The 13,124-nt window shown below is 45.8% G+C and overlaps 1 protein-coding gene across 2 annotated transcripts in view; it reads right to left on the reverse strand.

The window, feature by feature from the left end:
- The window catches only part of GDNF (glial cell derived neurotrophic factor), a 19,161-nt gene that overhangs the window by 5,446 nt on the left and 591 nt on the right, over positions 1-13,124 (reverse strand). Inside the window, exon 2 of one of the 2 annotated variants that reach the window (XM_057364690.1) lies at positions 12,106-12,303. In XM_057364690.1, the coding sequence (XP_057220673.1) occupies positions 12,106-12,277 (172 nt within the window). In that variant the 5' untranslated portion in view covers positions 12,278-12,303. The remainder of the gene's footprint in view (positions 1-12,105; positions 12,304-13,124) is intronic. The other variant, XM_057364691.1, reaches the window with a different exon arrangement.

Raw genomic sequence — 13,124 nt, forward strand, 5'->3', positions numbered from 1 at the left:
GTGGTGGACAGTCCCATGTGGTGGACAGTGTCCATGTTAAAACCCACACTGGGATCTACCCTGGCCCGAGTGTGATCACAACCCTGGCTGCACCAAGGAAGGTAAGGCCGCTGAGAGGGGGTAATGCCACCGAGAGCCTCCTGTGCTGTGAGTGACCTGTGACATTTCAGGTGGAGGAAACACAGCCCTGAGGAGCCCATGCAGTGCTGCTGATGCAGATGTGGCTGTCAGCCCTGCARAAGGTGGGAGCAGAAGGGCAAAAAGTAGATCAAGTAATGAAGCCAAGAGCATTTCCGACTMGAGCAGCCCGACCTACACCCAGAGGCTCGCTGCACCCAGAAAATGGGGTCACTGGCAGCATGTGCTAATCTCACTGGGGCTCTAATATGAGCTGTGCAAGGAGTGTTCCAAGTGTTTAATGGAGCTGGGGATCCCTGCTCTGCTCATTTCATACTGCAGCACCMGGATATGCTTGGGAGACTCACTGGGACGATTGCCAGCACTATTAGTAAGAAGAATTCCAATTTTCTCTCTCCAGGGTGGAATTTTCCTTCAGCCCAGGCAATGAGAAAGTATCCCATGCAARCATCCAAATCTACCAATTAGACTCCTGCAGTGACCCCCGGTATGTGGAGATTACATCACTGGAGGACACAGAAGGATGTGGGTGATGAAGGAAACTGGTGGAAAAGTGATCACAGAGCTGCCCTTGAGAAAAGGAGCTGGGCTTGTTGGTCCTGGTCAGCTCCTGCCCACAACGTGCGCTGTTTTGGCTGTATGTCTACACCACACCAGCACAATGGCAGCTGGGCTACTCAGTGAGACCTTCAAATTCCTGTAAACAACACTCCCCTCTGCTTTGGAGCCCTGAATCAGCCATGAACGAAGCTCCAATGCTCTTTTGGCAGCTTCCAACTGCACTGCCAAGGTATCCCAAGTTTGCTTCCATAATTTAACAGTCCTAGGAACAGCTCCAACCCCCACAATCAGCTAATTTCCTGCTGCTTAATGAATCAGAGTCATCAGAGTGACTACAACCAGTCACCAGGGATGAGCCACAGGGGTCTGGAGGAAAGATTGGAAACCAGGAGTGAAGGGAGCCTTGTCTCAGCCCTGTGCCAAGGCGCCAGTGGGGACATTCAGTAAGTATGGGTGCAAAAACTTGGAGCCTTAAACAAAATGCAGTGAAAAGCTGCTGAAACAGGGCCTGGAGCACTCAAGTGGAAACCCCAGCACTGACACCAGGTTGAAACAAGGCACTAGAGGTAAGTGCTAAGGAAGCTACCACCAGACATCATACATGAATAAGCAATAACCACTGACCAAGGACTAAACCCCAGAAAAGGGTAATAGACAGAAGGGAAGGTGGAGAAGAATGACGGCAGGATGTCCCCATCCTGATGGGCACTGGGTAGATGTGCTCCAGGGATGCTGAGACCTCTCTGCACCACAGACACTACACACTGAGCGTTTGTTTGGTCTCTGCAGTTTTAAGTTCTGATGGGGGCAGAGGGATTGCCAAGCTGAGTTGTGTGGCCAGGGAACATTGCTGCCCTGGTAGGGGCTGCCTCAGCAGCGGGGGATGGTTTGTAACCTGAATAAAGCACTTGATAGAGGGGCACCTTGTTACCCTTCTGCCCGCAACGCTGTTTAGAAAAAGTTCACTGTCTCAGAGCATCTCGGCTTCTCTCACGCTGCATGGACTGCGCTGACTTGATTGTGTTTTCTGGGGGAATTTCACACCCCTGGGAGAAGCAGACACACATTTTGCAAGTGTGTGCCTCATTTACACACAGATATGACTAATTATGCACACACACACACACACACACACATATTTTTTCTAAACAAACTAGTTTACTGACAACACTTGCCTTCTGGTGGAAAAGCTGAGAGAACAAACACACGACAGATGCCTGTCATGTTGTGCAATGTGCCAGCAGAAAATGCTTGGATACTATGGAATTAAAGCAATAAAGATCTCGGAGCAGTAGTCCCTGGTCCCAGACTACAGAGTGTGAMRTTTTAGAATATRAAAATGGAGAGCCACCTATGACAGGACAGGACAACTCCTGCAGCTCCTCTGCCTTTACCATGCCCAGGACCTGAACAGCCAGGCAGGAACAGGCAGAGCATTTCCTATGCTTACAAGAGCAAGAATCTGTTTTGCCAGGCCAGGGAATCAAGAATGTTGGGCTGATGATGGTCCATGTGCCAGTTCTGCCTCTGGGCACCTTCTCTGTCTCCCTTGTCCCACTGAACAGGGGCTCTTGATCTGCGAGGATTTTCTCACATGACCAGAAAAATGAATCAAAAAGCAAAGCAAGAAAGAATGAAATGTCACAGACTGATATAAATGGGAATCTAGCAGAGTGATCAGGCTAGGGGCAAAGGTGGTGAACACCTTCACCAGAGGAAATGAGTCTAATTTAAAGTACCAATTTAAAAATCAAATCAAACCAAACAAACACCTAAACCCAACACAAGAATATTTGTATCTTATGTTTACTCTTTGCAGGCTTTTTGCTGTTTTTCTGAACATTTAGGCACATAGCTTCCACACCCTAGGTTTGGAACAGCCCTCAGTAGTACAAACTGAAATTCTTGCCTCACTGATGTTCTCGGGAACCTGAAATTTTGACCCCAATCACAGTCTCTGTCCCCTGGGCACAAGAAGAGCTGGCAGCATGCATGAGGGCATGATCCTGCAGCCAAACCACCATGGTATCCTACATTAGCCCCTGGAGAAATCCAATCCTGAGTTCTGCTCTGAGCATGCAGGGAAATGTGCCTGCCTAGGGGCATCTGCCCCACTGCAGCCTCCAAGAACCTGTCTTTGCATTCCTATTTAATTAGAGGCACGACATTACACAGGACTGAGGTCTCATCCCTGCGCTTTTTGGAAGAATGAGTGTGTTCTGATATCAGATCCACATCTGATAGAATTCTATATGAAACTGGTCTAAATGGGTATTCCAACCAAACTCRTTTCTTTCTTGAAAAAGAAGCCTCCATTAAGTAAAAATGGACAATTTATTTCTGTCTGTTCAAATGTGATCACAATCACATTTTGTAAATCTATTAATTTGATTTCACTATCAACAGATTAATTTTAAAGCTAAATAGCCCCCCATGTACAGTGGCAGCAACCCAGCATGGTAGGGCAGGAATTCTTCAGCTTGTATCTGATCACAAACTGATGGTTTGGCTCTTCAATTTCTGAGAAAAAAAAAATCCAGTTACTTATTTTGGTGCCTGGTTATGGATTTAAAAGACTAACTACAGTCTCTTTTGACCATGCTGTCTCTTATTGCATACCAGAAAAGTTTAAATCCTATATATTGCAGAATAATAATTTATGTAGGTGGGTTTTCCTTTTTGTTTTTCAGCCTCATAAAACTTAACATCTTAAGTTATTTGAAACTGTGCTTTATGGAATAGATTTCCRTACTGATCTCAGGAAAATGTAATCACTTCACTGCCACATGATTTGGCACTTTACATACCCTGAGCTGAAGTGGTGTAATAGAAGTCACAAAAGGTATATTAAACATTATAAAACTAGATTTTCCTTTTAGATGGTAGCTTTTGTGTGTGCATTTGGGACACTGTGTATCTATCACATCACAACATCAGACCAAAMTTTTAATTAAATTTATTTCTCTTGAGCACAGTCTTTCAGTTAGAGAAGTTCAAACAGCAATATCAGGCCCTAAAGTGTGATTTCAGAGTTCTGTAAAAGTAAGCAATATTTAGAAAATTCAGATCCAGATCTGCATGATGATTAAATGTCCCCTTTTCAAAAACAGTTCTGGTACTTTAATCTAGGACCTTTTTCATCAAAATACTAATTCATAATCATTATTCAGTAATTATTTTTGTATTTATCTTGCTTTGAAGTATGTTTCCAGGGGCTTGTTATAGTGGATGTGGCCTATCTGAGCACCACAAGGACATACTTTAGGAGAGATTTGGATCAATCTGTTTGTGGAAATGCAGCCTTAGCCAGGTCAAAATTACTCATGTGATGATTGTTCTGCTTGGCAGAGTGGGAAAGTAGAAACCRTGATGGGGATAAACCATTTATTTTATCAAAAATGAAACATATATTTAATGAAAAGAAAAATAATGTAATATGAAGGTATCTAAGTGTGGGGAAAAAAGTGGCCCCACAARCCCAGATCCTGAAACTCAGYCAATTATCGTGTATGACTGAGTCYTGGGAAAAGAAAGGGAGTATTAACAGCCTACATGGAAGGGGAATACCACAATACTTGGCTACTGTTGAGAAAAGGAGATTGGAATGTAGAATTGATAATGCAGGTGGCTGGAAATTATAAACATTACTAATACTGTAGCTTTTGCAAACTCACCAATTACGTTCTGATTACTAATTAAACAGCTGTCTCCTAACCAATGTATGTTTGACACAAATGTATATCCTGGTTGCCAAAGTGGATAAAAGAGTCTTGTCCCACAATAAAGTTCTTCTTTCTCTCTCTTTTTTTCACCCTCTCTTTGTGTGTTTTTGTGTCTGTTATTTTATGTCACTGTTTGACCAGCAGCGACATCTAAGCAAAGGCAGAGGTTAAAAATAGTTACATGGAAAGGTTTTTGGCATTTAAACATAAAATTGCGCCTGTCTGAGAAATTACTTTACTTTCTTGTCTCGCATGAAAATCCATGGGTCCAGGAGTGAAATGGAAACTGGCTGGTTGCATCCACTAGGAAACAGATCTACAAACGCTCCAGGGTCAGCTCATCTTTAAATGTTTAATACTCCTGTATTACCTCACTCCCAGCCCATGCTGTGCCCGCCCCTCAGACCCACAGAGCCCCCAGAAATGAAGCCTCTCTGGTGTCACTTGTCACTTGTGAGACAAGTGCTCAGTGACCTGGTGGATGCTGCCAGGACCACTCGCACCAGTCAGGTAYGATGAGGCAACACCAGTGAAAGGCACAGGATTGGCCTTCCTGCTGCTCTTGTTCTGATGGAGCAGTCCAGTTAAGTGTTTGTRGCTCACTAGCTAACCCTGCAGCTTCCCATGTGTTGGTCACAATGACAAATCCACAGAGCCCTCTGCATTGTCACTCTGCCAGGCTCAGCAGATCCTCCCCTTCTACACCGTGCTTTGRTTCCCACAGGTAGAAATGGAAGAAAGGAGGAGACAACAGAGCCACCACCRTTGTGCCAGTGTGGGGAGTCCCTGAGAGCAGGGGAGAGCAAGGTCAGCTAGCCATGGGAAGCAGAGGAAGCTGCCTCATGATCTGATGATGAGAGTTTCTCTGCCCATGAGGGTTTCTTGTTCTTCACCCAGTCCAGGCGGGTTGCTCACAGGCTGGTGGGCTGCCCTCTTCTGCCCAGCCCCACCTCTGGCCTCCCTGGGGTGGGCAGAGGAGCATCTCACCCACCAGTCAAGGAGCAGAGGAGCAGCTGGAGGGTGTGGTTGTGCCTCTGACACAGAGCTTTGGAKCTCCAGCTCTGAGCACCACAGATCTGTTGACTTTCCAGCAGTCAGGCCTGAGATTTTGTGGCAGCTCCTGCAGCTGCTGCCAGAAGCCTGTCTGCACTAGGACCTTATCCTATGGGGTGGTGGGTATGTGAGCACCCTCAGAGCATCCCTGATCAGGAGAMGTTACAGCATGAAGCGTGTGAAAGGGGAAGATATAAAAAGTACCAGTGTCCTGCCTGAAACCACGGCCTGAGCAAGAGCCAAACCTGGGCAAGCCACAGCTGTTGTCTCCTCTCTAAGATCTGCTACCCTTGCACATCCATACCATGCTGTGCAAATATCCAGCTTCCCAGTAAAACCTAGGTTTACACTTARTATTTGTTAAACCAGAACCTCAAATCCTGTGAGAGCCTTGGAGGGGCAGGTATGAGCAGGACCCGAAACCTGCGACCTCTGCTAGCAAGAGCACACTTAGCCAGCTAACAGGAAGCACAAAGGTTTTAATGGAGGGAATACCCATGGTTATAMAGTGAAATTTTCTTCACCATCCCTGGTGCAGAAGTGATTCAGCCCAGCCCTCATATGATATCAGTAAAACCCCACAMTGGTAACCCAGCCCCTCTTTAGTAACAGTTCACTGAAGGGAAAAAGCATGCCTGAATCAATAACATCAGCTTTTACTGGGTTGCCTGTGCTCTTACACTGCATCTCCCRCTGGGTTTTAGGAGTGTCCCCAAGAAAAAAAAGACATGCAGAGAAGCAGGATGAACAGACCCCAAAGGGACCCYAACCCCGTCTCTTCTCTGGGGTAGTAAACTGCAGAGCAGTCTGGGCAAAATCTCTGCTGAAGTTTCTCTTGTGGCAATCTCTGCTGCTATCAGGTTTGGTCTGATCTATAAATAACACATGATCTCTCATTGTTGCCTTTCCYTACCTGCATTTCAGTTTGTTTACAAGACGAACAATACAGAAGGTTTTAATATTGTTGGTTGAAAATTGTTATTATTATAATGATCAGCCACTGGCTCTGGGGCAGCTGTACGTGCTCATCTGCAGAAGGTCTCATGTTGGGAAGTGTGGACTGGCATTTGCCAGATAAYCCTGGTGTGTGCTCAGAACAGCAAGGTCCTTCCTAACTGCTACACTGGATACGACCTCCCTTCAGAAATTTCCTGAGTAATGGCTGATTTTGCCAAAGAAATCACATATGCTTTGGATGGGAGAGAGACAGTCCAAATTTTGTACATAGCTTGTTATTTAAAGGGGATATGACCAGCTTGCCTCTTAAAACGTGGCCACCAGGGAAGTTTTGGCTTACTGCTGTAACACTGCCCTGCCACAACACAGGAAAACAAATACATGGATTTCACTGCTTGCTTCTTTTGAAGATTATTACTGTTCAATAATCTTTAAAGCATTTGCAAGAATACCAAAGAATGCAAAGAAATGTACCTGCAGTTTTCAGTTTAAGCACTGTATAAATCATACAGCCTGATCTTCTGCTAGGTCATAGGAGTGGCTTTATTCCTTAAAAAGATTGCTGGTATATGAAAAACCTCACATAATTAATTTTAAGTCCTYGATCTTAAAGCATATTCTAACTTACATTTTGTGTCTTGGTATTTTTATTTGTACCTGTCTCAAGTAAAACATCCTATTTTCTTTCTTCTCCTTGTAATCAGGCTTGAAATTCCAAGAACCACTGAATCTTTCCCTTGGTTCACTTTACCAAAGGATATTACTTGATCAGAAACTAGAGCTGGTTTTGTAAAAAATGACCACTCTGCAGTGCTARCCATTCTACCAGCACTAATGTGTCAGTGGCCTATTTAGATGTCTGATGATCCTGAACGCAGTTAAGCTGCAGTATTTTTTGTATTCCTTGTTTATTTCTACCTATTAACTTGCTACCTCGGAAATAAGGGAATMCACAACAAATGTAGTTGTGTAGGGTTTGGCCTATGTACTGCAAGTTTTATTTTGCAGTTTCTAGACAGTGWGTGTGTGGGATGAAAGGTGGGTATTTGCACTACATGTCCATCCCTGAACATCTGCAGTTGTGCCAGGGTGTGACTTGATGACCCACACGGTYTTCAATGCCTTTGTAACTTTAATTATTATTAAAACCACTTTATGCAGTACTAACCAGGAACAGTWTAATCTACAAAGACATTATAACCTGTCAATCTGAGGATCTTCTGCTAGTGGACAAACAATGTTCATTAAATTCAGCAACAGTCTGATGAATACTTCTCATGACTGAATTCTTCAGCTGTTCAAAGAATGTTTTGAAGCTCTTCATCTGCAGAACCTGAACAYGGGGATTTCTAAATTATGCTGAAGAGGCTTATGAAAGATGACCAAGAAAAGCATGTCCAGGTACATTATCAATAAACATTTGCAAAACATCTAGCAGAATCCATAGTTTCATTGGCATTTTTTTGAGGYCCCTAAATTGAAAAGCAGAAAAGAACTAAAACTTTCATTAAAGGATAACTGCAAATGAGACTAGAACCTTTTAATCCTACATTTCAGAACTTTCTTCCTCAATTCACGGAACTTTACCAAGTGTGGTGGCTTGGGGACCCAGACACGCTCGTCCTGACACTGGCAGGGTGCACCAGCTGTGCTGGGAGCTTYGGCTGTGCTGGGCACACACATCAGGGATTCAGGGTGGCCCCTGGCTGGTGTGGTACATTCCTCCCTGATGCATTGGGTTTTTTGTGCAGGGGCAGGTTACCTCTCCAGCTTCTGGGTGTCTTAGGCTAAATCACATAGGAAAGCCTTGACAGAAACATGAGAGTTGTAGCTTGTAACACTCAATGGGCCTAATAAATATTGTAGGGAAGGGAATGCATTCAGTTGGCAGCATAATTGAGTACCATTTTTTCCTTAAAGAGCCTTACAATATCACTATTTATTCTAGATAATTTCCATATTAATTGATAAAGTTGCAGCTAAAAGCAGTAACTCAACGTTAAATAGCCCTTAACAGGGGTAAGAGGGATTTATCACAGAGGTGTAACACACACACACCATGGGGTGTCACAGCAGGTTCCAAAGGAACTCTGGCAAGGAATGACCAAGCAGTAGCTGTAGAGTAACTCAGACAACATGATGCAAAACCCCCACCTTTTCCTCTTACGAGGAAGGAAAATCCCATAGTGAGAATTTTCATTTAGTTCTGCTTACCACTAGCTTTTAGCAAAGCTGCTTACTTGATCAAGAGAATACCTGTCATATCATGGATTTTAGGATGCTCCACTCCTCATGTACGTGTTAATTATATGCATCCAATAGCAAGCAATTACAAAATGTATTCACTGGGTACTGTGTATAAGGCAAACAAGTGTTTGGCTTGTCTGCAAATTGCAGACAAGCATTGCACTGCCATGCTTCTGAGGCTGCTGACTTAGAATTTAGTTTATAAGAGTTTGGTTTATATTGGTTCTGCTTGCATTTGGTATTTAAGCTAATAGTGTCCTTACCCCACAGGACTGTAGCATAGGCAAAACAAAGAAATGGTTACAAACTCTACAGCTCTTCTTTTTTTTTGTGAATGTGAAATAAGCTATCCCATGAATATTGATACCCAAACACCTATAAATACTGGATTAATCTCCAAGACACTGCATTTGTGGAGGATGCTCCAGCCTCCAGTCCAGTTAAAAATGCAGAAGATTGCAATTGCTAGCACCCTGTGCCATCTCTAATTACTGCCCTGAACAACGAAGGTCAGCACATTACACCTGATCAGCCCAGGAGGTCAGAACTCTGCCTGGAGCCTGGAATGAGGGGAGGTTTCAAGCCAATCTGAAAGGGATGGGGTAACATCAGGTGACCTCAGAGCACTCTGCAGAGAAAGCAATCCCATCAAATGAGRACATAAAAAGGTGTCAAGGGCCTGGGAAACAGATCTGTGCTCCAGCAAGCTGTTTGGCCTGCCCTTAAGAGTGGACTTGATCTCACAATCCTACTAAGCCCTGACGCAAGTGTTGTGGGAGACCCAGCTTCTCTGTGGGCACCTTGGAGAGAAATGCTGCTCCCCACTCAGCCTGCTCTGGGATTGCTTTAAGGGACAGCAGTCACCTCTCTCCGATTGCACACAGCACCCAGTCCTGCTCAGGACCCACACACTGCCCTGTGCACATGAGGCAACGTGGGTGATGATGGTGCTCCCACCACTTTGTGAGCAGTCTGCTGCCAAAGCCCTCAGCAAAACAGCTGACCAACAGCATGCACAGAGAGATAAATACAGGGCAGGTTCACCAGCAGAGAGATGGGGAGCTGCAAGCATGTCTCCTTGCTCATGGTATGGCAATTTGATTGTCAGGGAAACCTCCAAGTGGAAAGGGAAATCTGCGTGGTGTAGACATTGATTTCTCTTGTGTACTTGGCTCTATGTCTTTTGTGTGCTGAATGGTGCATGCCACCAAATTGTAAGTGGAGAGAACAAATATATCAAAGACACTGAAGGGGGTGACTTGGGCAAAGTGCTGATGCAGCAGGAAGGCAGTGATGGGCCTCAGAGTCTGTTTGCACTTTWAAATCAACTACAAGCAGTATAAAAGTGGATCAAAGTATTTCACTGCTCTCTTATCATCACCTTTCTGCAGTCACCTGACTCTTCTGACTTGGTGACACAGAATTTCTAACTTTCAGGCTCAGTTGTGTTAACTGCTGCCATACAAAGATCACAGGAACTTCCTGGTTTTCCTTCATTTCTGATGTAATGAACAGCACTGCTTTCTTTCCCCTCACAGCCAGGCCCATTTGTTTGTGAGATTGAGACCAAACTATCAGCTCTTTCTCAGATGACTATCCTGGGCAGTAACCTGTGACCCAGCTCTGCATGGCTAAGCCTATGTCTGTACCCTGGAAACAAAGATTATATTGATACTACCACAGCTCAGGTAAAACACAGGTTGTCTTTCTTTCTGCGTCTTGTTTACCCAATCCAGAGGAAAGAAAAAAAGAGGCAMAGATGAGAAGTTCTGAGTAGTAGGAACTGACAGAATCACTAGTGCTGCTTGTCCCCTTGAGCTGCTGCAGAGGAATCAGCTCACCAGAGACCATATWCCCAGAAGGCAGTTACAAGGTAAAAGCAAGCATCATACAAATACCATCATTCTGGAAAGATGGAGCATTAATGCTCTCCCACCCTGAAGCTTCTGCCAGAGCTACAAACTGACTGATGCTGATTTCCCCCGATGCTCTTCTTGCCACCAGCACCTCAGCAAGCCTGTAGAGAGGGGAGCAGCACAATGGCCTGAAAAACTGATCACTAYCTTTTATAGGACAGCACTTATCCGCCACATGGCTTGCCATGGAGAAGCAGATCACCATGTGTGATAGCCCCATGATCCTGGCAGGCTGGAGCCCTGTGAGGAAACACTTTTGGCCAGCCTCCCTGCGTGGAGGGACTGAAAGGATGTCAGGGTCTGCCAGTCTGTGAGCAGCAGGAGCCCAGGCTGGGACACGCGGAGGCGGGAGCCTAGGCGAGATTCCAGCAGGGGGGAAACACTAGCAAGAGAAGGAAAGAGAGAAGACTGAATGGGGAAGGACATAGATGTGTGTGTGTGGAAGAGGAGATGGGTGTTTGGGAGGGCTCAAAGTGAAGTCACGGCACACGATTCCATGCTTGGTGCCTCCACACTGCTTTAGCCTGGCCGCTCCCAGAGAAACCAGAGYGTGGCTGCTCGTGAGCAGGGAAAGGACATGCCTCCAGAAAAGGAGATAGAAATGAATCCCAATTACTGGATACTGTCTGCATCCTGTAACGAGCTAAACAGAGAGGGCTGAGCAAGGGCAAAGGAAGCAACCTTCAGACGGCGTCTGTGCCTTTGCTAAGCGAACGTCTCCAATATTTGTGTGAGTATTCTGCCACTTCTTACTGAGTCGTATTATCTCTCTCTTTAAAAAGCCACCAGAGTTAACATAACGCTCACATACCACTGTGAAAATCCTGTACCTGCCATTGTAGGTGCAGGGCCTATTATTAGCAAGACATTATTATCTGTCATTTGGATTGCAAACTGTCTTACTGTGAGCTAGTAAACGTAGATTGCTCTGCATCAAGCTCCTAACCCTGCCACATCTACTCTTCTGTAAATTTCCATGCGRACACAGTGATTTCAAGATCAGAATCCAAGGAGGATTTAATGAAGCTCAGCAGTGYTCCAGGATGTGTACAATGCCTCCCATCACGGAGCCAAACCTCCATCAGGACTTGCGCCCACTACAGGCAGTGAATAATCGCATTGGCAGGTCTGAGCTGGGAGASGAGACCGACGCAGTGAGGAAGGCATTTGAGCGCCTGTGCTGCGTGGTGTATGAACCAGATCCTCCTCTCTGCTCCTCTGCATACAACAAACTTTCCCATTTCCCCATGTTTTTCAACCAGAGGGGTCTTAAGACTGCCAGGAAGGCTGGGCTGGAGTGGGTGGAGGCATTGCCACTGCAATTGTCAACCCCAAGCTTTGGAGRATGACCAGGTTTGGAGCTGCTTGAGCAAGACCAAAGCCAACGACACTGACCACGGAGAAATGGGGGCACAAAGTGGGGGGATCCTTTCCTCATCCTGACGCCTCAGCAAAGGAAAGCAGGTTTAGCAAGACAGACAGCAATTGCTACAAAGGGGAATGTTTCTTACAGTCACTGTGCACAGCATAGGGAGGCAGCAGGCTGATGGGGGAGAGATCATCTTCAGGTCCCTCTACCACTGAAAGGGACCCCTTGGGAGGCGTCTTACCGGTGGGCAGGGGCAAGTTGGAGACCGTGTTGAGCAGCACCACGCAGACAGCCACAACATCCCATAACTTCATCTTAGATCTCCTTCCAACACGGGCCCCTGGCAGAAGGGAGAGGCACAGTTAGCTCCAGCTGCAGTGTTCCCCCAGTTCCGCCCCCACCCTGCCAGCCCTGCGACAAAGCTGAGCAGTCTCAGCCCAGCTCAGACTGATTCACCCAGGCCAGGTCTGGGGACAGAGCAGATGGAACAACAACCTCTTCCCAGTGCAGCCAGAGCRAGTGAGATGGGCTCTCAGAGTGAGTGGTGAGAGAGAGGGAGGCACAGGGTGGCCTCCAGATCCTCTGTGCMTGAGAAAGCTGCATTGGAGAATGGGGGCATGCAGGCCCCAGAAGTCTGTTTCCAGAGACCTGGGAGTGTGACCACATCCYTGTTCTCACTGGCAGGCAGGTCACCTTGTGCTTGTCCAGCACCTGGGCAGCACTAGGGCACTTGTTCCTAGACTGGACCGGGGAGGTTGATCTGGGGCGCTGGTCTCTGCAGATTTGATGTGCTACAAGCAAACCGTCCTTTTCCTTTCCCTCTCTTCTTCCCTTGCCCTCACCTCTTTCCTTTCCCTTCTTCCCTTTCTTCTTCCCCTCACATTTTCCCTTTTTCCTTCCCCTATCCAGTCCTCTCTTTCCTCTTAATTTTTTCTCTCATTTTCTCTTTCCTTTTGTCTTCACTTGTCACCTATTTTCCCTCATCCTCTTCTTTTTTCCCATTCTTTCCCCTTTCCCTGTTGTCTTCTTTTCTTCCTGTTTTCCCTTCCCCTTACTTTTATATTTCCCTTTTCCTTCCCTTTTCTCTTTCCACCTTCATTTTCCCTTTCCTCTTTGTTTCGACCTCCCTTTAATTTTCCTCTTCTTTTCCCTTTCTTTCTC

This window comes from Malurus melanocephalus, unplaced genomic scaffold, assembly GCF_030028575.1.
Source record: "Malurus melanocephalus ecotype Western Australia unplaced genomic scaffold, MMel_1.1 scaffold_41, whole genome shotgun sequence".
In the NCBI taxonomy this organism is placed as follows: Eukaryota; Metazoa; Chordata; class Aves; order Passeriformes; family Maluridae; genus Malurus; species Malurus melanocephalus.